General features: G+C 39.1%; 8 protein-coding genes across 21 annotated transcripts; 3 read left to right on the top strand and 5 right to left on the bottom strand.

Moving 5' to 3' along the window:
- Positions 1-103: 103 nt before the first annotated feature.
- Positions 104-880, bottom strand: LOC123473859. Its single transcript, XM_045175423.1, has 3 exons — positions 738-880; positions 386-494; positions 104-333 (listed from the first exon to the last, which is right to left on the bottom strand). The coding sequence occupies exons 1-3, from the start codon at positions 837-839 to the stop codon at positions 197-199; spliced, it is 348 nt and encodes a 115-aa protein (XP_045031358.1). The 5' UTR covers positions 840-880; the 3' UTR covers positions 104-196.
- On the top strand, positions 866-1,663 carry LOC123473860 (protein anon-73B1-like). The gene is made up of 3 exons (XM_045175424.1): positions 866-996; positions 1,092-1,226; positions 1,284-1,663. Exons 1-3 carry the CDS (start codon positions 964-966, stop codon positions 1,392-1,394), a joined length of 279 nt encoding a protein of 92 aa, XP_045031359.1. The 5' UTR covers positions 866-963; the 3' UTR covers positions 1,395-1,663.
- LOC116925718 (rRNA methyltransferase 1, mitochondrial) lies at positions 1,472-3,386 on the bottom strand. Of its 10 annotated transcripts, none has more exons than XM_032932453.2 (5): positions 2,803-3,386; positions 2,496-2,716; positions 2,164-2,424; positions 2,022-2,076; positions 1,472-1,955 (listed from the first exon to the last, which is right to left on the bottom strand). In XM_032932453.2, the coding sequence occupies exons 1-3, from the start codon at positions 3,345-3,347 to the stop codon at positions 2,261-2,263; spliced, it is 930 nt and encodes a 309-aa protein (XP_032788344.1). In that variant the 5' UTR covers positions 3,348-3,386; the 3' UTR covers positions 1,472-1,955; positions 2,022-2,076; positions 2,164-2,260. The 10 variants fall into 10 exon arrangements, with proteins under 10 accessions (XP_032788344.1, XP_032788350.1, XP_032788347.1 ...); XM_032932459.2 differs by having other exon boundaries at positions 1,472-1,952; XM_032932456.2 differs by having other exon boundaries at positions 2,022-2,081; positions 2,218-2,424.
- Positions 3,387-5,719: 2,333 nt separating this feature from the next.
- On the bottom strand, positions 5,720-6,826 carry LOC116925722 (histone chaperone asf1). Of its 2 annotated transcripts, none has more exons than XM_032932465.2 (4): positions 6,667-6,826; positions 6,475-6,584; positions 6,119-6,411; positions 5,720-6,061 (listed from the first exon to the last, which is right to left on the bottom strand). In XM_032932465.2, the coding sequence occupies exons 2-4, from the start codon at positions 6,581-6,583 to the stop codon at positions 5,861-5,863; spliced, it is 603 nt and encodes a 200-aa protein (XP_032788356.1). In that variant the 5' UTR covers position 6,584; positions 6,667-6,826; the 3' UTR covers positions 5,720-5,860. The 2 variants fall into 2 exon arrangements, with proteins under 2 accessions (XP_032788356.1, XP_045031357.1); XM_045175422.1 differs by having other exon boundaries at positions 6,686-6,822.
- A 1,513-nt stretch (positions 6,827-8,339) lies between these two features.
- Positions 8,340-9,268, top strand: LOC116925724. Its single transcript, XM_032932467.2, has 2 exons — positions 8,340-8,712; positions 8,816-9,268. The coding sequence occupies exons 1-2, from the start codon at positions 8,568-8,570 to the stop codon at positions 9,034-9,036; spliced, it is 366 nt and encodes a 121-aa protein (XP_032788358.2). The 5' UTR covers positions 8,340-8,567; the 3' UTR covers positions 9,037-9,268.
- LOC116925714 (dnaJ homolog subfamily C member 11) lies at positions 8,868-11,574 on the bottom strand. 2 transcript variants are annotated; one of them, XR_004395687.2, is made up of 11 exons: positions 11,414-11,574; positions 10,887-11,263; positions 10,734-10,828; positions 10,449-10,667; positions 10,175-10,382; positions 9,996-10,112; positions 9,743-9,934; positions 9,444-9,675; positions 9,251-9,380; positions 9,029-9,191; positions 8,868-8,967 (listed from the first exon to the last, which is right to left on the bottom strand). XR_004395687.2 is itself a non-coding variant. In XM_032932445.2 (10 exons), exons 1-10 carry the CDS (start codon positions 11,474-11,476, stop codon positions 9,172-9,174), a joined length of 1,653 nt encoding a protein of 550 aa, XP_032788336.1. In that variant the 5' UTR covers positions 11,477-11,574; the 3' UTR covers positions 8,997-9,171. The 2 variants fall into 2 exon arrangements, 1 of the variants encoding a protein (XP_032788336.1); XM_032932445.2 differs by lacking the exon at positions 8,868-8,967 and having other exon boundaries at positions 8,997-9,191.
- Positions 11,575-11,685: 111 nt separating this feature from the next.
- Positions 11,686-16,402, top strand: LOC116925713 (von Willebrand factor A domain-containing protein 5A). Of its 3 annotated transcripts, none has more exons than XR_004395686.2 (19): positions 11,686-11,831; positions 12,113-12,312; positions 12,373-12,527; positions 12,608-12,789; positions 12,860-12,968; positions 13,049-13,156; positions 13,227-13,373; positions 13,432-13,464; positions 13,565-13,664; positions 13,732-13,844; positions 13,912-13,981; positions 14,049-14,192; positions 14,249-14,433; positions 14,497-14,663; positions 14,721-14,821; positions 14,878-15,237; positions 15,316-15,564; positions 15,627-15,946; positions 16,005-16,402. XR_004395686.2 is itself a non-coding variant. In XM_032932443.2 (18 exons), exons 2-18 carry the CDS (start codon positions 12,132-12,134, stop codon positions 15,836-15,838), a joined length of 2,616 nt encoding a protein of 871 aa, XP_032788334.2. In that variant the 5' UTR covers positions 11,686-11,831; positions 12,113-12,131; the 3' UTR covers positions 15,839-15,972. The 3 variants fall into 3 exon arrangements, 1 of the variants encoding a protein (XP_032788334.2); XR_006648178.1 differs by lacking the exon at positions 11,686-11,831 and adding an exon at positions 11,972-11,989; XM_032932443.2 differs by lacking the exon at positions 16,005-16,402 and having other exon boundaries at positions 15,627-15,972.
- Positions 16,249-21,604, bottom strand: LOC116925720 (rhythmically expressed gene 5 protein). The gene is made up of 5 exons (XM_032932463.2): positions 21,470-21,604; positions 18,735-19,476; positions 18,561-18,627; positions 17,182-17,286; positions 16,249-17,110 (listed from the first exon to the last, which is right to left on the bottom strand). The coding sequence occupies exons 2-5, from the start codon at positions 18,855-18,857 to the stop codon at positions 16,725-16,727; spliced, it is 681 nt and encodes a 226-aa protein (XP_032788354.1). The 5' UTR covers positions 18,858-19,476; positions 21,470-21,604; the 3' UTR covers positions 16,249-16,724.
- Between the last annotated feature and the right edge of the window lie 1,872 nt (positions 21,605-23,476).

Raw genomic sequence — 23,476 nt, 5'->3', positions numbered from 1 at the left:
TTCAGTTACTTCATACTGTAATGCCAACAGATCTAGGCCAAAGATCCTAAGGACTTCGATCTAAACTCAAGTGCGGTACAAATCAGATCAATTGAATCATTAGTCTTTGTAAATAACCTTTAGTTTTAATGATTTGTCTAAGAGAACCAAATGCTTAATACACTTCTAAACAATGAAGTTGTTGTACTTGTCATCTTTACTTCTTCAGGCTTGATGGCTGGGGAATTCTGAAGGGCTTCATATCTTTTTCAATGTCATAGTGAGACATTATGTTGTATGTGAAGTATTCAGGGTTTTTATATGGTCCTTGTTTTGATGCTCCAGGACCTACAACTAAAAAGAAACTTTACTTTTATAATTCACATGAATATTAAAGAAATAGTACCTGGTTCTTTAGCTGGAGGCTTCTCTTTTGCTGCAGCAGCTGCTTTAGGGTTTGGTGTGTTAGCTTTTGGCACCTCAGCAGAATAATAACGAAAATATGCTGGCACCATCTTAAAAAAGAAGTTAGGTTGTGATGATACATTCTAACAGCTAAGGATTACAACATATTTTATATGAATCTGTCTTGGTTAACCGTTTCTCAGTCCAATTTCAATTTGGAAAAGTTGGAAAATTACTTGGACGGAAATTTTTGAATAATCTATTATCACATGCTATATTGGGTTAGTAGAGCTAAATGAGATTTACGCTCTAAAAATATATTTCTTTCAAAGCTCGCAACAGCAAATAGTTACCTTTTTCATACTTGAGCGAAGAAATGACATTTTTTTCTGATTTACTCCCTCGGAAATCAAAATTAATTTGGTTTTAGAAATCAGCTGGAAAAAGATTACCATCCATAACCATTACCGAGTTGCAGACGACGCATTTGTATGGTTAAGCAACAATAAAGTCAAGGACTTGTTAGTTGCAAAACCACGTTTTCTTTTTTAAATTTTGGTTTTCGATATCCACCTCTAGATGTCAGAAACTCTTCTGTCATTAAACATGGTGGTACGTTTTCTTCTTGTGATATTTACCCTTAGAATTGCTTTGTTATTCTTAAATCTCGCTGATGATGTTTGATTTTTTCCCTGTGATTTGTGTAGGCCGCGATGATGGATGTGGAGGAAACAACATTTGATCTCTTTTTAAGATATGGACTCTTTTTTGGAGCAATCTTCCAATTAGTATGCATAGGCGCGGCGATTTTTGGACCTGAGATTTCCGAAAATCATTCCAAGGTAAATGAATGAGTAATTGTGACATTAACGTATCTGAAATTAAAATTTGGTCACTAGGATGAAAACAGCGAAGATTCTGGTTCTGAACATGGTAGTCCAACAAATGCAGGCCCCAAACATTCTGGACAGCACAGCCGACGAAAGATTGATAAAAAAAAGAGGAGGTGAAGATAACCATCACATATGTGATCAAATCTCACACTTATATGTATTTTCAACACTTGCAGTGTTTTTTTAAGACCCAGTTTTAAGTTATTAACTCAGTTTTATTGAATTGGGGTTGTTTTGTGTTTCTTTAAAATTTTCCATTTAAATACATAGATGATAGATGGAACAAAACATGAGTTCAGGCTTTCAGGGCTTCTGATATAATTCTAGTGTATGAGAAATGAGGTTAATGGTTGGGCACACACAATAAACATTACTTCAAACAAAAAGACACTGTTATTTAGTGTTTACCAAAAAGTGTTAGAATGATCTTAAGCATGAAGAAAAATTTCTTTAAACTACCATCTCCATACTGTTTATCATTATGCAGTTTCCAATGTCTTTTGACAATGTTATGAATTGAGTGGAGACTGGGATCCTTGGTGCTGTCTGGTATCCGCTCTCCCACAACCGCGGCGTCCGCACAGTTATTCAGGAACACGAATACGATCACCGTCAACAACAGAACACTTATTTTCCATCGAAAAGTCCCCTTCATAGCGACTCGTTCAGCTCCTGCTACTATAAACGAAATACTCTTGAATATCCTATTTTTAATGGATAGTAATCTATAGTGTTTGCCAGTACCACAATCCGTTCAAAATGCAAATCTTCCTAAAATCAGCGTAATCAATGTTGAGACCTAGCCTTTGTCACGTACACAAATAGAATGAAATGTTAAAGAAAGAACGAGTGAGAACCTAGGTTAGATGGGAACACGCCAAAGTACCCTGCAGCATTGTTAACGAAAACGAAAAGGCGGTTGAAAAAGGCCAGCTTTCACCTCATGTCGCTGAACGAATGGCAAAATACGATGGAATTCCGGATTAGCTGCGATCACTGCCATTGAGAATGGTGTGCAATATAACTGCTGCAGCAGCAGATACATTCATTGAATCTATGTTTTTATTCAGGTTAGGCCGAGCTTCGATGTAAAGCTGGTGGGTACACAGCGCTACAAGTTCCTTAGGTAACCCCTGCCCTTCATTACCTTTAATGAGAGAAAAAAAATATGGTCAACCTCAACAAAACGACGTAATGCTTGCTGATTAAAACTTTTACCCAATACGATAAGGGTTGGATTTTTTCGAAAAAATGAACAGACAGGACTACAGACTGATGACTTTTCATTTAGTTCATCAATGTGTGAACCAGTCCCCACAACATCCCATTTGGACTCCTTGAGAATTTGGCAGAACTGAGATGGGTTATTGACTGAATAGACAGGCATTAACTCCATTACCCCAGAGCTTGCTTTACTGACAACTGGAGTCAATGAACAGCTACATATGTCCAACAAATACATAATAACATATAATATAAAGAATGATTATGTTAATGATTAAATTTTAAAACTTGTTACCCTTACCTTTTGTGAGAGCTGACAAAGATCCTATCACATCCCATGAAATAAGCAGACCTCAGGATTGAGCCAAAGTTCATAGGATCCTGGATTTCATTGAGCAATAGCCACACTGGTGATTGGGAAGATTTTTTGTCTGAGAGTGAATCTTCAATCAATTGATGTGTACAAGGGGTGGGTACGTAGTATAAACGGGTAGCTTTAGCAAGTAGCCCTTGATTTGGCTTTCCTTTTGGCGCAATATTGTTAATCTTGCTCTGCGGAAGAACTTGAGTTTTAACGTTTGCTGTCCAACATCGCTCGATAATTTCTTTTGCTCGTACACTGTGGTTCAGCAAGTCTCTCCGATAGAAGACAGTCTCAATAGAACGACGTTTAGCTTCGATTGCACAACTGATTGGGTGAATGCCGTAGAGAATATCAAAACAAAGCTCCTGACGACCTGGACTCTTCTTTTCATCTAATGTCATCAAATCTAAACTAGCTTTTGAAATAGAACTTGTACTAAATGATCTTCGCATAACAAAATGCGAAACTTTATAGGACCACATGTTTGTATTTAAAGAGCTTCTACCACATCGTCTGCATAACTGCAGGCGATGCCGGCTCTTTAAAAATCTTTCTTTCCTTTCAATCCTGGATCCCTAAATTTCCTAGTCCAGTTCATTACAATCTAAATTTGAATAAGTAATACGCGAAGTGTTCAGAATAAAATATCGGGTCACTTTAATTAGCAGTCAGATGTCGGCCAACTTGGCGTTTGTTTGCCAATACTTTCGCAAATAAATCGCCGTTTCGTTTTTTTTGTAATAGCAACCCCTTAAACGGATAGCTGATCATGCTTATAAATTTAGGTGGTCATCGGGGGACAATGATAGGTGATCATTGCATTATAGCACAAATACCTTTTCCAGTCGGTCACCGATGAGCGATTGCATTATTATTTTTTTTTTTTAATTATTTTTGTCGTTGTTGCAAACTTACTCTAATAACGACGGTTGTTTGGTTGGCTAAAAACATTTCAATATTTAATAGCCATCCGTTTGTGAACTAGCCTACTGAATCAACACATTACATAGTTAAAAAGCATATGCAATACTCCGTCTTTCTTAAGCATTGTTGCGAGAGCTTGTGCGACTAAGCTTCGAAGCAGAACGACCTGCTAAATATTTCTCAGTTGTGAGAAAATGAGAAATAGCGTTACATTTGAAAAATTTCTTTTTAACATCAAACATGCGACCCCATAGCAACCCTAAAAGCAAGAATGCTTTCCCAACCAATATTTGTTTGTGCTAGAATGCAGTTCGTAAGAGGTAATGCCTAGTTTTATTGGTTCAATAAATAGAGAAAAGTGTTAATTAAGTGTGGGAGCAAGGTGTGAGGTATGTAAAAATCTAGAAATCGTGGCTCGACGCAGAGCTTCAGAAGGAGGTCAACCTTTTAATTCTTTGGAGGTACCAATTGACGTGGGGACACACCGAGGGAGACGTAGAAATGGTGAACAAAATAACGTCCGGTATTTTCTTTGATTTGAAAAAATTTTCCGCGAATGTGACTTTCCTTTAAGTTATGCATGTCAATTTCAATTACGAGTACTAGAATGGTCATGCGTGTGATTACAATCATGCTGGATGGATGCCTTTTCACTGTGCGACAGTGTAGGGCGTATCCTTACCATGCTTTCTAATCTCAGTTTTTTTTTGTGACGAAAAATGCCAATCTTTTTCCTCGTGGGAAAGCATCAACAGTCCTTTATACCAAAAACATTTCCGTTCAAGTCTAAACAGGCAAACTTGAGTTTTTCGTATCCGGACAGCTCGAAAGTTTCACCATGTGCTTTTGTAAATACTAATGGGTAAAACGTTTGTTCCTGATTCTTTACGGTCGACGTGAGCGCAGGTGCCTCATAATTTTTGAGTAAAAAAAAAACAGTCAATCCCTTTTAATGTCTTTCAAAGAACTGTTACGCAGTTTGCCAATAAATCTTACGACGCAACTTATGAAATTAGTGAAAAAGAAATTTTCTTGTTCGGACATTGCAATCTAGCCGAATCATGAATTACTGTTAATTAGTTTCTTGCCACTAGCAGAAATGCGACGTTTGTTACAATGTGGAATAGTCGAGTTTTCCTTAGATAGCCATACATACCCATTTAATTTGAGAGGACGCAGGAAGGGGGCCAGGATTCTATCACCGCAAATGGGACTTTCGCTAACGTCATGGTCGGTGTAAAAGGACAACACTGCGAACTAACTAAAAACTGAAAGATGCTAAACAACGAGAATTAGTTTCATTGTTGTCAATGTAGTAAAAGAAAAATTTCGTTAAATTCTTTTGCCCGTAGAAAAAACCTCGGGTGTGACGGATGACGTTTCATTTAATAGAAATGATGTGTCTTGTTTCTTTAACAAAGGTGACGAGAAAGTATCAACAATCAACTACCGTGGCTGAGTTCGTCAACCGTATCAATGTGAGGCTTAAATGATCAACCTCAATATTGCCAAGTGCTCATCGACAACAAATACGTCAAGCTGCAACTGCTTGAGGGGAACCAAACTTTCACTGAAAGAACAAAAGGATTTAGGAGTTCAAGATCAAGATGATTAGCCGAAATGGTATGAAAAGGAAAGTGAAAACTTATAGCTGAGTACACGGGTACTGCTACATTAAACCATAGAAGGAAAGTACTTATTGTTGAATTCTGGCGTAAAAGAGGATGACTGTAGCCTAATCCCATCGTTTACATAGAACGTTTGCGTGATAGCAGAAAGGGAAAGCTGCAAAACGTTACGAAGCTGCCTGTTTCTCTATGAAATTCATGCCTTCATGCTGAAATGGCACTCGGTAGTTACTATTCTGTCCTTTCTTCTTCTAATTGCAGAGAATAGGAAGCTATTTTTAGTCGCTTGTGACGCCTAATAATTATTTTACAGAAACGTATATTAATCAAAAGAATTTTCCTAATTCAAGAGAAAACATTTTACATAAGCACGCAAATTAATTGAAAACAGTGGAACAGGCGAGTTTTCAGACACTGGAGTGCAAAGAAAGGAAATGAAGATATTATACTACTTCCATAGTGCTGTGGCTCGATTCGCTGTGAATGTAGGATTTGAGTGGAGGTTCCATGAGACTATTCTCGGTGTTTTCACGCATTTCAACTTGAGTCTCGGTTTCCATTTCATTGGTTGCTTCACAAGCTTCGCCACCCCAGTCGATTTTAAATCGCGTTACTCTTGGCTCTTCCAGAATGTTCCGTGTCATCTAACAACAAAATATTGCTTAATGAGAAGAAAATTCAATTCAATCAATAAAAATTACCTTATCAAACTGAGGTACAGCTGGTGGATTGTCCTTGAGCTCAGGATCAATATAATCATTGTTGACGAAATACCCCACTCTAACAAATTCATGCTCTTTATACGAGCATGTAAGTAAGACTGCGGTGACTCCAATTGCATCAGCTACAGGTATTTTTTCAGGATCTGGTTGGTCTGCTTGAAATACAAATTTGTGCTTTCCAACTGGGACTGGGCCAACAACTACTGTGTCTAGAATCTGGTCATGTGCTGCACTCTCAGCTGATCCAACATATGTTAACTTCCACTCCAGATCTACCAAGATGAAAATTTGTTGTTAAAAGAGAGAAATAACTGAAAAACAATTTAAGAGCTTGCCTTCTGGAATTTCATCGATACATTCGAAAACGATTTCAAATTGAAATGGACTAAAAAAAGGGCAGGGGTTGTTTAACACTTTGACATCAACAATGTGAACTTTCGCCATTCTTTGATAATTAAAAGAACAGAAAATTAAGTTTTATATAAATCATTTTTATTTAAAATCTATTATGTTTAAATGTTTAATACCTAGAACAAAAGTTGATACCTTGAGTTAAAAAAACGAAATGGCTTAAAAAATTTCAGTAAGCTACATGCACACAACGGAGAGAAAAGCCACCACAACTGCCCTGCCGCCAAAACACACAACGATGCACGATAGTAAAAATTCAGGGTTGTAAATTGTAAATTTGTAATGTGTAATATGTTATAACATTTTGTGATGTGTAATATGTAACATATTACACATTACAAATTTCGGGTTCTATGACTCTGGTTAGGTGTTAGCAGAGTCATAAACCCCGACGCGGTCTATGACCATGATGTTAGTTATGTGTTAAGTGTAAACCTGAGTCCCCTCTATGACTCTGGTGTAAATTTTGGATTATTGCAATTCGCAAACTTGTAAATGGCACGCTATATAATTAAACTGTACATAGTTAAACTGGTTCAAAATTAAGGTAGGATAACAGGATTACTAGTTTACTATTATCTATCGTTTCCATTTTATTGGCATTGGAAAATACAAAATTTTTTATGTCAACGCAGAAAATCGCAAGCACAGATATGCATTGGGCATTCACAGACCATAAGATTAGTTCAGTATGATTTTCTTATACAAAATAAATTCAAATTTATCGGGTCCAGCAAAATACATCTGGGCTTTTTTCGATTAAACTGATTCGCAGATGTGATCAATGTACAAAGCACTGCACGAATAGTCGACCTAGTAATATCCGCTCTCACAATCAAAATCCATCCAAAAATAGACGCAATATCCAAAATCGTTGTGACTAGGTTTACCCGATTGCCAATTGACATAAGTGAAGGGCTGGAACGGCTCTTCACTTATACACCTTCTCGTTTGTCTTCTCTCTAGTGCAGCAACTTTTACACCTTTTTTAAAAATGGATATATTTAATAAATATTGACGAATTCTATTTATAATGAATTCTGCACTAGAGAGAAGACAAACGTGTTTAATATAATGAAATAGGCAATGTTGCGAAAGGCGCAAATTTCAAAAAATTGTGAATTTCAATCACAAATTTAACATATAAATAATTGCCTAATCTAGATGAATTAGGTATTTAAGGATAGGGAATTAAATTAAGCTTAAATGAAATAGATTTCTGGACACATTGATTGGTAATTTTATTGATAACGAACGAAAAACCCCAATTTTTACTATACCCCCGAGAGGCGAGGGGCCTCCTATACTAGCGAACCTGGCGGGGAATCTTGGGACCCTTTACTGAACACCCGCCGGTCTTGGGGATAGCCGAGAGTGTACCTTTCCTATTATATCGTGATTGAACATTACGACGTGCATCATGAAAAGCTAATAACCCAAAATGACTGATAAAGAAACAATACAATGGTCTGCAATGACTAAAAATTTAATTGTGGTATGTCACAACAGGTAGCTAACATAATTAAAATCCCCATCATTCTATTCAAAGATAGACTTTTTCTTTGGCAATGTAACTACAGGAGCCAGGAGAGAACGAGAAACAGAAAGAGAATCCTTTTTGTCGTCTTTTAAGGTTTTCGCTATTTTAACTTTTATCTTCAATTCAGCTTCACATTTATTTTTCATTCAAGATTTCGAATTCTGGGGTTATTGATTACTTTGTTGCTACCCAGTTCGTATTAGATTGCACTGTCAATCAATTAAATTATAAAAAATGAAACTGCTCAAACGCCCGTTCTAAACGCCATCTAAGGGGAACACTCGTAAAACCATACAGCCATCTAGCAGTAGTAATCAATGGTATAAGGAAAGCAACGCCATCAAACGACTAGGGGCGACATAACAAGATTTCGAACGCCACGCCACCAAGCTGCTTATCTGCAATTTGCTTGCTTTTTCATTGATTTGTGAGCAGACGTCACGTATTAAACTGTTAACTTTTGCGAGGATTTTAGAAATGGCTCTATTTAAAAATTTTTTTGGGATTAAGAAAGAAGTTCATGCTTCTCCACACACTACTGTGACTGTCACTCATGAAATAGCAGAAGATGATAGTTATGTCATTGTGCCAACTGCACTAGAATCGCATAAACTTCGTCAAGGTACTAAATCCCTACAGACATACTATTATGCAATAACGTAGTTTACTTCAAATGTAGCGATAAAGAAGAAATTTTAGAGTTTATACCTCACTTTTTTCTATAGGTCCTCTACCATATGTAATTAGTTCTAAAATTACTGGAATCAAAGAGGATACTTCCGCCAGGAAAGTGTATGATGAAATACCTTTTCAGTTTTCCCCAGCATACAGTAGGATGTGGTCAGCTGGTACAGCTATCAAGCATCACCCTAAAACACTAAAAGAAATCGACTGGGACTCCCTCTGTTATGACTTTACACTAGAGAAATCTATTTTACAGTCATGAATATTTTTCTTGGTAGGACAGATGCTGGCATAAAATGTTGATCCAAACACAGCTGTAAAATCAAATCAACATTTGTAATGCCTACTGTAGGTCCATAATCACCTTATTAAAATGTCATCTATTGCCTGGTCATTTTCAGAGCTGTTTTCTGTGAGCTGCATGAAAAACATAATTAATATGTATGTACATACTGTACTTTATTATGTATAATTACACTGCTTGGGTATCCGAAGGGGATCCGTATCCTGGATTGTCACTTCATGTGGAACCCCATGAAATGAGTACTGTACATACAAAGACTTGTCTTCACCCATGCAAGGATCATAAAATCCTGGAAGCTGACACTGATTTACAAAAAAAAGAATTAAAATTAATTTTTCCGAGGATCGTTCGTGTGGAAAATCTACCTTGGATGCCTCGTGAAGTATAAGCTTGGAATCCCTGACTAGGCATTGAAGAGGGATGGTAACGTCGGTGATGGCGTCACCGAGATCGCGATGGCTGAGATCTAACCATCGACCGTAAAGCGCTTTTGTGATAATTAAGCCTTTTCGGTTTTCCTCGTCCTCGACAATCCGTCTGTATGTTTCCTTCATCAGGTCAATAGAAATTTCGGCTTCCCTGCGACGTGCGAGCATTCTAAAAGACAATGATAACTGAAGTGGTTAAATAGTTTTTCTCTGGAGATCCGTGAAAGCAAACTGACTGTGAGTGATGCACAGCTCGATGTCTTTCAATATCTTTAACTTTCTGTTGCTGCATGTAAGGTTCCACAACCACTCGACGTATGATGATCCATGCAACCATGGGTGTGACTGTTCCGTAAAAGATGGGGCTTGGCAAAACTTCATGACACAAATGGATTGGAAAATTGTAGATTTGGTTCCCTCGAGATAATCTTCAGAAATTAAATTGTGTTAAATTCTTGCGATAAGCTTGGTAAACAGTTTCAGCAATACTTGATTTTAAGCATTACACCAGTCGGAACGCCAACTGTCATAGAAACTGCGAGCGAGCTATGTTCTGATACTTTACGCTCAAGACCATATTCTACCATAGCTCCAAAGGTTCCGGCTCTGTAATAAAAATAAGTTAGCATCACATACAACACAAATGTTATCGGCAAAAATTTGCTGACTTGATAGCTCCTCGTAATCTTCCATCGTGTTTTTCTAGTTTGTGGCAGTATGTGATGGCGAAGTAGGAGTGCGGGATACCAAGAACAAAATTAACTTGTGCCCGATATCTAGATGTGTCCTTGACCACCATGGTGCTCATCGAACTAGGTCCAGAGGCTTTATATGTAAGATAACCAACGGTGTTCTTATCCAATTGATGCGCCAACGCTTAAAACCAAAACACCATTGAGAGATAGAAAAATGTGAAGATTTGAAAAACTAAAGTGTACTTACTGGATACAAAGCCAAGGGTTAAACCTCGATCTGTAGAAGTAACGATACCGGAAACATTAGTAAAGATCCTTCTGGTCAGATTGCGGAAACCCTTGGCGGCAAGGGAAAGACCGCTGCCAAATCCCATTTCGAGTTCTGCCCATCCGTCAGGTGAAGTGATTCGTCTCAAGGATACATTTACTGAGCCAGAACCTGACCCTTTATGTGTTGAAAGCTGACCTGTATATATATTTTTTAAAATAATAAGTGTGTAGATTACATTTTGAAATAGCTAAAAGTGATTACCAGACAGAAAAGCTGTGTCATTTAAAGTAAGAGGTGCCTCAATAGATTGAGAAAAGTTCATGCCTTTCACCACAATAGATGGAAAACCATCAGATCTGCAAAGTATTGGACCTATTAGTTGTGTATTAAGATAACTAATAAGTTCTGGTTTACCCAAATTCATCATATTCATCTTCGTAAGGATTAAACAATTCAGTGGCATCAACAGAAACTGATATTGAGCTTTTAGGGTTAGTCCTCTGGAGGAGACGACGTTCCTCTTTTTGCTGAGCTAAAAGTTCATATTCTTCTCTGATTTCTTGTGGGGTTTTAGTTCTTTGAACAATCTCCCATCCTTCTGTTTCTAATCCCTTGGTTCCTAGACTGTCATATATGGCTCTTTTATGGGGATCACTCAGAACTTCATATGCTTTTTTTGTCTTATTGAACAAAACTTCAGCTTCTTTCTTTCGGAGGGCATCAGTATGTTTGTCTGGATGATAAATGCGACTTAGTCTTCTGTATGCATTTGTGATCTCTTCTTGTGGGGCCTGATGCAAAGAAAAATATAACATGCAGTAAATAAATAAAAGTCATGTGGAATAACACCAGTGATGTAACGCACGTTCTTGGTTTCTATCCCTCAAAAAAGGGTCACACAAGATCTGTACGTTGTTAGTATAACTGGATGAAGTACTTACATTTCTTGGTAAGTTAAGGAATTGATAAAAGTCTTCTTCCAATCGTTCATCTTCATCATCCATATTGGACGACAAAAACCACCAAACTACTCAATACGAACGTTAAGACGAAACGTGAAGTACCGGTCAATCGGTTGCGTCCAAGTATCCACCTAGCGGTTGTTGTTTGATGTTTAGTATATCGACAAACGGACACTTGATGGCGTTGTTTGTGTAACTAAAAAAATTTCACAACAAACAGAGAAAACATGTGGGATGGATTGCATAGTGTTATTTATAGGAAGTTGCACCACCGGCTGGCAGTTATCACACGATAAGGCGTAGAATAAGGTGTAGGCGAAGCATATTCAACGTTGATTTTGAACATTCCATTGAAGATATTTTTTGACAGCAAGGCGAAGCAACAGCAAATTCTGAAGTAAGTTCATCCCTGCTACGTCTCTATAAAATTATCCTGTAGCAATCGAAGTAAAGCTGTAAACAAATTTTCTTCTTACAAAGAACATATACTGGTAAGGTGCACTTGGCTGACCTTCACGAACTGCCAAAGTGAGGCATTGGTTTTTCAGACAATTAGTAAGGCTATTTTGGTTGTGCTAAAGGAGAAAAGTATTTTAATTATTTGTAATTGCTACCCAAAAACCATAATTTTTATTCAAAGAATATTCATTAGTCATAGTTACATATCTTTCTTTTCAGTTCCTTTTGACAGTTGAAAATGACCTGTTGTGGTTTAATAATTGAGCGTGCCGATCGTGAACCGATACCGGTGCCTTTAACTGGTGTCTCCGTCCAGGCACGCATAATCGACTTGGTTGCCGAGGTAACCATTCAGCAACGCTACGTGAACAAAGAAAATCAACCCATTGAGGCTGTTTATCTTTTTCCCCTTGATGAAGGTATTCAATTTCAAAGAATCATTCTGTTAGGAAATGATGGTGAATTTTGAATCATTGTAGGGGCTGGAATTTGCAAATTTACTGCTGAAGTAGATGGGCGTGTCATCGAAGGTGTTGTCAAGGAAACGAAAGAAGCCCGTGAAGACTATGACGAAGCAATCCAGAGCGGACATTCGGCTTTTTTGGTTGAAGAGAAACTACCGGATGTCTTCAAAGTATGTTTGGCACTTGTAACCCACTTTTCGTTTAAACTTTCACTCAAATTTGATTCACTAAATCATTTCCGATCGATAAGGCTAAAGTAGGCAACTTAGCCGCTGGATCTGGAGCCAAAATCAGCTTAACTTATGTCACGGAATTAAAAGTGGAAGGAAAGGAAATCCGTTTTTACTTACCGACTACCATTGCTCCTCGCTATGTTCCTAGCAGCGACAAATCCAGCACGGCGGCTGACCTGGCATCCATCCAATACACAGAGTTAGTTCAGTTTCTCATTGAACGCCATTTTTCTAAATATTTTATTTGAAAATTTTCTCTTTTACCAAAGCCAATCCAATTATCAAGTTGACTTTAACGCCAGCGTGCGAATGGCATCGGCCATCAAAGAAATACGTTGTCCTACACACAAAATTGCTGTTAATCTCGACGCTGCCACGGTATCATCTATGATTTCCCCCATTTTTATTGAAAGACTTCTTAAATTGTTCCAATGTTTTCATCTTTTCTCTGATATTAGCCGTTGAATGGGACATTTCATTTGGATAATGTGGTGACATCCATGGATCGCGATCTCGTCTTTTACATTCAAGTGGCCGAGCCAAACCAGCCACGACTTATTCATGAGGTAAATTCGTTGCACCTGTAGAAAATAAAGCATCTTATTGATTTGAATTCTTGTTTTTTTTTTAAATCAGAAATCTCCAAATGGTACTACAGCAGTGATGTTAAGTCTGGTTCCTACCTTCAAGTTGGCTGAACAGAAGACCGAGCTTATTTTCCTTGTGGATCGTTCCGGTTCAATGGATGGGCCCGGAATTGGGCAGGCTAAACAAGCGCTTAAGGTATTATCATCTTTGTATTCGAATTAAAGCAAATTGTTAAATATTCTTTGTTACACAGCTGTTTCTTCATTCGTTGCCCTTGGATTGTTACGTAAGCAATATTTTTACAGATCTCAGTTCATATTCACATCTAATCTGGCTTTATGTCTGCATTTTTTTTTCAATGGAAATCGATTAACTAATTACGAAAGGTTAATATTGCGGGGTTCGGTAACACCTACGAAGAACTTTTCCCAGCAAGCAGGAAATACGATGAAGTGGTCCTGAACACCGCAAAGGCCTATGCTGGAAGTATGGCGAACAAATCAAAATTTAAGGCATAGCTCAATTTTACGCATTAGCCTATGTGTTTAATTAGAAATCGATGCGGATTTGGGAGGTACTGAAATACTGCGACCATTAGAAATCATTTTCAAGAAACCGCTTATCGAAGGCTACTTACGTCAGGTGTTTGTTCTCACGGATGGAGAGGTAATCAATTTCATTAACGTCTCCAGTCTCAACGTGATCATTTGTGCTATCGTTGATGAATCAAAAGGTATCCAATGCGGACGAAGTTCTAAGTCTGGTCCGTCGTCATAATGGGCAAGCCCGGGTCTTTGCCTTAGGTTTTCATCTCTGCAACAAAAGTTAGAAGTTTAAATAGATTTGAGCTCACGTTTTCTTTAAACGCAGGTTTGGGAAGCAGCGCCAGCCATCATCTCGTTGAAGGCATGGCTCGTGCTGGTAATGGAACAGCTCTGTTTGCGTCACTGGAAGAACGTCTGGAGAAGAAAGTCATGCAACAACTTCAAGATGCTTTACAACCATCACTTACAGGTGCGATAAAACACATTAAGTTTACCTGGTCAATGTTATCAACGAAACGTCAACAGATATCAAGATCAAATGGGAAGGGCACGGTGAAACCGAACAACAGTCGGATGCAGTGACCAGCAGACCCGTTCAGACTGAAAAGACGTTGATGGGATACGGTAAACCGCTGAATGCCGATCCTGCGCCGGAAGCTTGTGTCGAGACACCAGAAAAGAAATTCCGACAGGCTCCGTGCAATAGCATGGTACCGATAGATTGATCTTTTGGTGTTTGTAATTGTGAGATAACGTTGATATTCGTTTACCAGATTCCTGCCGTATTTGATGGAAGACATTTGATAGTGTACGCCCTGCTTGCGGAGGATGCCCATCTGCCAAAATGGGCTGAGGTCGTTGCTGTTTCTCCAGATGGCCCTCTAACGCTGAAAATAAATTTGGTTGATTCTAATTTGGAACAAGGCCAAATTATTCATTCGTGAGTTTCGGATTTCTTCACGTAACTGTGACTCTTTTCTTATGACATGCATTATAGTTTAGCGGCAAGGAAACTGATTCAGGCCCTGCAAGACAGAGAAGAGAATAATGAAGACACTAACGCTAAAAAAGAAATTGTTCAACTTGGCTGTCGATATGGTACATAGCGCATGGAACAACAAAAGAATTAAACTAATGCAATATTTGGCGTTTAGGATTAGCATCGCGATACACTTCGTACGTGGCTGTCGATCCCAAAGTGCAGAAGGAACTCAAAGAATCCTGGATGATGATGAAGTCACGTGATGTTCCTCTCCATTTGGCTCATGGTTGGGGGGGTGGCTTTGGTTTACAGGCGATGGGCCTGCGCTGTGCCCCACCAGTAGCAATGGCTGTGGTGGGGCACAACCACGTGTACTGTTTAAGTGGTGGGCCTGAGACGATGCCATTTGCCATGAATGATGATGATGACGATGATGATGATGACGATTATAGTGATATGAGAGAAAAAATGCTACGCCGTTCTAGCCCTTCACAAAAAGCTATGGAATGTGACGATCTAGATGTAGAACTGAGTATGTAATCTTAATCGTAACTAGAATTTCATAACGTGGTTAAATCATTTAGCTAATTGTACGCTTATTTTGATTTAGTGCCGCCGCCGCCGATGCAAGAGGATTCTATCGACAGCGACAGCGACAACGTTCCCGGTAGTATGTTCGGTGGTACGGCTAATTTTTCGGATTTCACGGAAAACCATCCTGAAGCAATCGAAACTGAAGGAAACACGGATGACGACAAATTAATGAAACTCGTATCAAGTCAAAATTTTGATGGTTCGTTTAAACTGGAAACAACGTTCGCTAGTCTTCTCGATACGACATTAGATGACATCAAACAATGTACGTACATAAACAATTTAAAGCTCAAAGTAGATTTTAATGTTTACAACTTCTCTCTGCAGCTGGACTGGAACATTCGTACAGTGAACTAGTATGGGCTACTGCTGTTGCTTTGGCGTACATGTCAATTGCGCTGATTGATCTGCAGGATACTTGGATATTGGTGGCTAAGAAAGCGGAATCTTGGCTACGTTCCTCCCTTCAACCGACTGGAGAAGATGTCACTTGCACGAAAGCAGCCCAAGATTTTGTTAGATCAAAATTACATTTGTGAAAAACATTACCGCCAACTTAGACGTGGATCGTTCGCTATTGCATTTCTTTCACTTTGCAGCATAAAATCGTCCGTCTCTCGGTTATGCACAAAACAATTTCACTTGTGGTATTATTATACAGTATTATACTATATGTTTGCTTGATTCAAAATTTACTATGAATAGGCCTACACGGAATGTTAAACTCACCTGATATCCTGAATGGAAATATCAATCACTTCAAAGAAATGAGTAGACCTAAGAATTTTGAATTATATTTACCTAAGAGAAATTAGAAACAGTTTCACCAATCTGTTGTCTAAGGTTGAGTTCCAAAACCTTGGAATTCTAAGTCACTTTAACAGGTTTTTGGGCAGTGAACCGCCGAGACAAAAACGGACCGACAAAAAGGAAAATGTAATATTTCAAATACAAGTCTTTCGTCTTTTATTTACAGAACTATCCGGTGGAACAAAACATTTCTCTTTGTTTGGAATGAAACAAACAGAATGTGGAGAACAACAAGTGCTGTCATTCAATATGGAATTGTTTCTTGGAGAAATACAATAGAATATAATAATAGACACTTACGAAAAAAGCCTCTGGGATTTCAGTTGATGTGACATAAAGATGGGACACACATTTCTATATAAAAACACACAGGTTATGTAAGTCACGATCCTTTGCAAATTACTTCAAATATCTATAATTAACAAAGATAAACAAGACACAAAAACGCAAAAAAGGAAAAATGACTAGATAGAAATGTCAACATCGATTGTTACGTTACTTTTGGGGAAAAAACGTAACGTAACACGAAGTTTCAAATTCACGAAAAAAAAAAATAGTCTCACGAAGCAACAAATAAGAATTATTAACAAGTATTAGATATACACCCTGTCAAGTTTAGGCGAAAAGCTGGTTCAAGGTTTCTGCTTCTTCTTCCGAGAGAAGAGGCACAGGTGAATTATCGTTATTCGACGGTGTGGCTAAAGAGCGACCAAAACGTATAATTGTCAGCTTAGATGACGTATCGTCTTCGTCAGAGTTGCCAGAAAGATCTAATGAAGACGATGGTTTATTTTGGTCCGGCTGTTGGTTATCATCACTGGGAGATGATGAAGCAACAGGTGGGGCGATGAAGGTGGCAGGTGGACGGACACGGATCTCGTACGGCGACGAGTAGACGTTGTTGTTGATGGCAGCAGATGATTTCGATGGAGTCTTCATCGGTTTCCCACTAGTCAATTTGGTTGGCAGTTTGAATTCACCGCGCATAATCTTCTCCCACACTGAAAGCATTTAAAATAGAAATTGACGATTAAATTGGGTTTTTAAAGAAAGAAGGAATTAAAAAGCTTACCGATAGTTTTGGCGTCGCGTTGGTAAGGATCCATCAGATCTAACGAATGTTCGCTTTCGCTCACCAAATTCGACATACCGTAAAGCGTCAAGACCTTGGGGCAATCTGTGATAAACACACGAAAAAAGAAAGAAAAAAACATATAACAATCAGTTGTTGTGGTTCCATCATCATCTGTCGATCGATTGTATTCGTGTAGAACGCAATTGATCATTATCGTCAGCCTTTAGTCCGACCCTTAAATGCATCGATAGCAAATTTAAAAACCCCTTTTTTCTCTTCTCATCATCAACTGCAATCTTCCCACCGGTTGGAATTTTATGTAAGATATGCAAATCAGTCACGAGGCTACTAACTTCCCCCTCATCTAGCCGTTTGACGTCATCACTCGATGTCCCAGGAATTTCCAACTCATACGCACCAAGGAACTCAACACGCATATCTTGAACTTTATAGACGCACCGGGAAAAAGAAAAATTCGTGACGTGCTGACCCGCTGATTAACGACTGGCGCCCCAAAGAGAAATATTTTTGTGCGTGCAAATAACTGGACATCAGTAATGCCCTCGTTTCTTTTTCGTCTCCTATCTAAAAAAGCAATTTTTTTGTTTCTTCACGACCGTCAGTGGTATGACGTCAGCAGAATTCCAGAGACCCCGAAGACTTGTTTTCTTTTTTGTTATTTCTTTAAATTTATACGACACGTTTAGGCTCTTCTTTTTTTTTTTTACATCCTGGTCCAAGTCGAACACAATGATAAAACGACCTTCCCTAAGGCTGTGGACGAGTGTGAACTGATTTTATTCTACTCGTGCACGCGGACGGAGCCAATCACGAACTAGGTTTTTCTTTTTCAGTTGGCCTGAAAATTTGAGCTGCCGGGGTTCCGTGCCCGCTTTGTTTGCTGGACGGATTTCCCACCAAGACCAAAAGTTTGGTCGTCGAGATTATGTAAAAGACAGCACAGGGAATTTCTATTCGCCGTGGGTGTGTAAGAAAAATGGTTGAAGACAACCAATGGATTTTCTCGTCAATATCAACATGTTCTCTCCTTGATTTGTTTTGGTAATCTCGTGCTTGTTCGTGAAAGGAGGCTACATTTTGAGACGCCGTTATCGAACATAATCGAAACGAATGCAATTTACGGAGTTATAGCTGATTCTTGAGCTATTTTCTTAGATAAATGGAATACGCGTAATGGAGGACAGCTGTAACGATAGAGCCAGTAAGACGAATATTTAATTCAGTACTAAAAACGATTGGGTAATTTGTCTGATTCTATACGATCGCAACTGTTCCGATATGGATGTCTTGCTCTTGTTCTAGTGGTCTAACAGGTTAACATAGATGTTTTTCTTTAGTAGGAAATGAATTCTTACCGGGGATGTCTGAAGTTTTGCAATATTGTTCAACCAGGTGAACAAATACGTAGAACAAACGGCCCATCTGTAAAGATAACGAATTGCTGTTTAATGTTTGTCCTCTTTGAGTCAGAGACTTGAATGCATTACAAAGTTATATTTGCGTAAATGGATCAGGGAAATGGTTCATACCTTTTCTTCGTGTTTGAGCAGTTCCCAAATAGGAATAGCTGCACCATCAGTTTGTTGTGGTTGATTCACAAGTAACAAGGCGGCGATAACGAGTAAAGAGCAGCAGCAACACCAGCGAGACATTTTCCGGTTTAGTGTTGGGAGAATCGTCGAGGAAAAGAGAATCGTAGCACGAGACTGGCAACGTGGAAATTGAAAAGGGAATTGTAGGGAGTCGGAACTGGATGTGGACTGAACGCTGGTCTACCAACGAATGATGGCTGGCCACCGTTGCACGTTGCCTCTTATGAGCGAAGGACGGTCGTGGATTGCTGGGCATGCGGGACTATGGTGGGCTGGTTGTTGTGGTCCCGAAGCTTCGGTCGAAAGAGACGAAAACCCAGCAGAAAGAGAGAAAAGTTCAAGAATGCGTAGCCTGGAGCAAGGACGTTCCAGCCAACACGGTCGTATTTTTATTTCAAAAAGTTTGTCTTCCTTGAATTTTCTTTTTGTTTCTCTCCCTCTAGATTTTCTTCTTGCGTTCGTTCGTTCGTTCGTTCGTTCGTTCGTTCGTTCGTTTTCTTTTGGAATGCCGTGGTCGGCCTCTTTCCAGCATTCTTTCGGAGGTCACCAAGGTCGTTGTGTTTTTCTTCTTCTTCGTTTCCTTACGCTGGAATTCCGCACAACAATCCGCTGCAACGTAAATCTTTGAAATTCTGGCGCCAAATTCATCGGGTGGCAGACGTTTCACGCCGACTGTGGCCTGGATAAAATATCGAAACTCTTTTTCACCTTTGCCAAGGCCCGTTTAATATTCCGTTGCCGCCCATGGAACACAACGGGTATTTGAATTATGGGACAATCCATTGCGGCTGTTGCTGGGTCCTCAGCACTTGCACTTGTACCAATCCGCAACACGACGATAGAATCGGGTCACCGAGTACAAAACATCCACGGACCTCAGAGTAATTTATTAGACGAATTGTTGAACGCTCTGGAACAAGGACGGCCTATTGTTTGTTGTTTCATTTCCTCGTATTGGAATGGAAAAAAACCATCAAGGGGACTAGGTAAAACCCAATTCAATCGACGATAAAAAAAGAAGGAGAAATAGAAAAAGAGAAAAAAAAGGACGTTGGCTTCTGCTGCCAAGTCAAAACGATTGAGTAACATTTCCATATATGGCCATGTCTCTTGTTGTATTGCATTTCTCGTGATCGTGAGCCGCGCTAGGACGTTCCAACCAGGCCTCGGGAATATCCTTCCCCCTTTTTACATCACGCAATAAAAAAAAGGCCAAATAATTCTTTGGGTTTTTTTCGTTTTTGGGGAAACATTTCTCATTTCCTAACGTTCCGCATTTCTGGCGTTTTTGGGACGCCAAGTCAACACGTTGGATATTCGTCAAAAAACAACGTGGCTATTCTTTTCGTTTGAAACCATTTAAAAACGATGGACGAAAAATGTTGTAAAAGGTTACTCGAGGTTACCTGTTGAATTAAGGTGGCCATTTCTGTTTCTCCCCTTCAAATAATTTGACTGATAAGATATCAAGAATAGAAGAAAAGGAGGAGAAACGAAGAGGCCGTGGAATAGAAATGAAACGATTGCGTCGGCCTGTCGCCGCTGTCCGCCAGCCACCGACCGACTCTCTCCGCTCATTGCACGCGGGATTTCAAGTCCCGACTGGACGGCGCCGACTCGTTGGCGCCAACAAGAAAAAAGAAAAAAAAGGTAAAAGAAAAAAAAAAACTGGCAGGCGGTTAGAAACCAGAGGGAAGCCAACAGCAACAGAATCGAGAGAAAGAAAAGAAGAGGAGGAGGTAACTGTTCGGTTCGTGCCCGTTCGCGTCGTTTGGGTCGACTCCATCAACCATCGTTTATGCGCCCATCATCTTCCCACACGTACACGCACAAACGCACGAGGTTCTACAGGCAAATGGCCATCGTACCTCAGTCAACTATACATAGGTATATGTACAGTGTGTTACGTGATCGCAATGGCTTTTTGCGCACACCAATCAATAAAAAACGGACTAAAAGCCATCGAAAAGCATTTGGGTTGTCAGAATGCTCCAGGCGGGCTAGGCTTTCCGTCGCCACAACACCAACAATAACAACAACTTAAACAACAAACACAACAAAACAATTGCAACATCAACAAAAAGCTGGCCGAAAAAAACAAACAAACAAAAACACTTGGTATGGCAAAGAAAAGACAATGGAATAATGCTACGGAGAAAACAATCAGTTAATGTTTTCACTGTGTCACGTATTATTTATTCAACTACCAGCAGTTATACTATGATGTTCTTTCGTTTGGCCGTGGATTCTTTTTTAGAAATAAACGAAAAAAGAAACGGGAACAGGACAGTGGCCCCTTTTGTTTTGTGATTCTGTTACTCCATTACTTTCCTTGTGTTCCTACTGTAATAACGTAAACGAGTTCAACCAAATGACGACAAAAACAACTGGTTCTCTTACAGCCAAGTCCGTACTGTTACAGTTATGTGTGTGTGGAATCGAACTGGTCTAGTCTAGTTAGATCTGGCCGACCAAAACTGAAACGGTGACTAGATTTTTATCAATGTCAACCGCATCGCATTAACCGTGTAACAATCAACTGAGCAAATTGAGTGGAACGAAAATGCTGAAGGCAAAAGTTAACTGAAATGCCCAACAACCACCAAGAAAGATGATGAAATGAGACTGCCCACTTTTTTAATTGATATCACGTGCATCCTAAAAGTTCTTACCTGGTGGCCAACGGTCCTCACGATTTTTTTCCGTTTAAGAAAACAACTTGGACTGATTGCCAGCGTGGAATTGTCTGGGGGCAGACAGAAGCCATTTTGGATTTATAATGGCCAGCAAATTGGAAGCTGCACTAATTACACTAATTGCGCGATTTGATGAATTTTTGAAAACAAAATGTGCACTTTTTGATATTGCAATTGAAAGAGATGACCGTTGATTTTAATTGTGATACTTTTGATCAAACTGTTGCACGAGTGACTCATTTTTCTTATCAGGGAATAAGGTCGACTAGGTTAAACAATATGCAGTTCAGGTTATTTTTAGCTCGATAAAGCGGAGATGATGCAAAAAAAAAATGCTAATACGTCTAGTGCGTATTTGCATGTACTGCGCATGTTCATATAAGGGGCGATCAAAAGAATTCCAGCACTCAACAAGCGGAGAACAACATGGAAACTCACTAAAAAAAAAAACACTGGGAAAAGAAGAAGAAAACAAAATCCCACGCATTATGGTCGTTTATTTTCTGTTTGACCGATCGCATCTAAAAAAACATTTTCTCATCGTATCCCCTTTTTTTTTTTTTCAGTTAAAAGTGTGTCTTGTGGCTCGTGCCATATCGTTACGTCTCTCCCGCTGCTATTGGTATGCGGAATTTGTATTTTTCTCTTCGTTTCGTGTTTTCCACTTTCGGGTATTTTTCAAAAGGTACAAACACATCGATGCGATAATAATAATAACGACCATACACTGCACTACGCATGGGAAATGTTACGAGAGACGAGCACATGGATGGCGGGGGGAAAAAAATCCGCATTTTTTTTTTTTTGTGTGTTTCTTTTTTAATCCACGCTAAAATATTCACAGCCTCGCGGCTAAACGCAGTAAAATTTGCAAGCGGCGACATTTTCGGATCGTTAACCTTCCACGATCAATCTGTCCTTTCTCTGCGATGGGAAATACACACAAATAAGGAAATTCTTGTTTTTCTTTTCCTTCTCACTCAAGTTAAATCATTAAAAAAAATTTACAAAATAAACCTCACCACAAAAAAGAAAAATAAAGAAATTAAACGCATACCTGCTATACACAACTATATGGCCAACATCAACAGTGCAATATAGCCTTTTTCATCGCCGTACTGTAAAGGTTTTAACAAGAAAAATATTCATGGCCACAGAAGAAGGGTCAGGATCGAAATGGTCCACTGGTCAGAGGAAATTTGCGTAACCGGAATATGCAAAATAACTCGCTATATACGATATAGTTATATAGTAAGCCAGCCCAATCTATGCGAGTGGAATGAATATAACCTTTACGAGGAGGACAACCAGCAGCGCTGAAGAAAACCAGCGTCTGCTTTTTCATATTTTCAAAAATAGTCAAAACATTTCGTAAAAAGGCGAACGAAAAACATTTATAATTGACGCTATATTTATATTGACAAGTTAAAAGAAACAAAAAGCTTGTCGGGGCGGATCATCCAGCGGATCGCATTCATCACGCACCAGTGCTACGATAAGAACGGCGTCTATCCACCGCTGAGAAAATAAATCGACGATGATAATTCATTGTCCAAAAAGACGACGACCCCCCAAAGTCCTTGAATCGATTATTCTTCCCGTTGTTCTTTAACAGCAACTTTTGATCGCACGTTCGCATCCATCGTTTGCTTTGATGGCCATCAACAAATCATTTCATCCGCCAATTTCCTTTTTTCGACGTAACTGATGGATGCTCCTGGTTGTAAAAAATGTTGGAATATAGTAACCTGTAATCATCTCGTGCAGAAATCTGCGCCTTTGGTGATGGTCCTAATAGACACACACTTTTGTCCGGCTGATGGAGAACCCTTACACGGCTATCACTTTCCTTCGGTTTACGACGTTTGGATTACAACAAATGACTTTATGGTATAGTGCTATAGTGCTGTTCGTTTTGTGTGTAAATTCCACCGACTCTTTTGATTTTTTGACAATCTATAAGATTGGAGTCCATTTTACTTG

Source organism: Daphnia magna, linkage group LG6 (assembly GCF_020631705.1).
Source record: "Daphnia magna isolate NIES linkage group LG6, ASM2063170v1.1, whole genome shotgun sequence".
Taxonomy (NCBI): Eukaryota; Metazoa; Arthropoda; class Branchiopoda; order Diplostraca; family Daphniidae; genus Daphnia; species Daphnia magna.
Note: the sequence above shows the minus strand (reverse complement) of the source record. Positions and strands in the feature narration are given on the sequence as shown.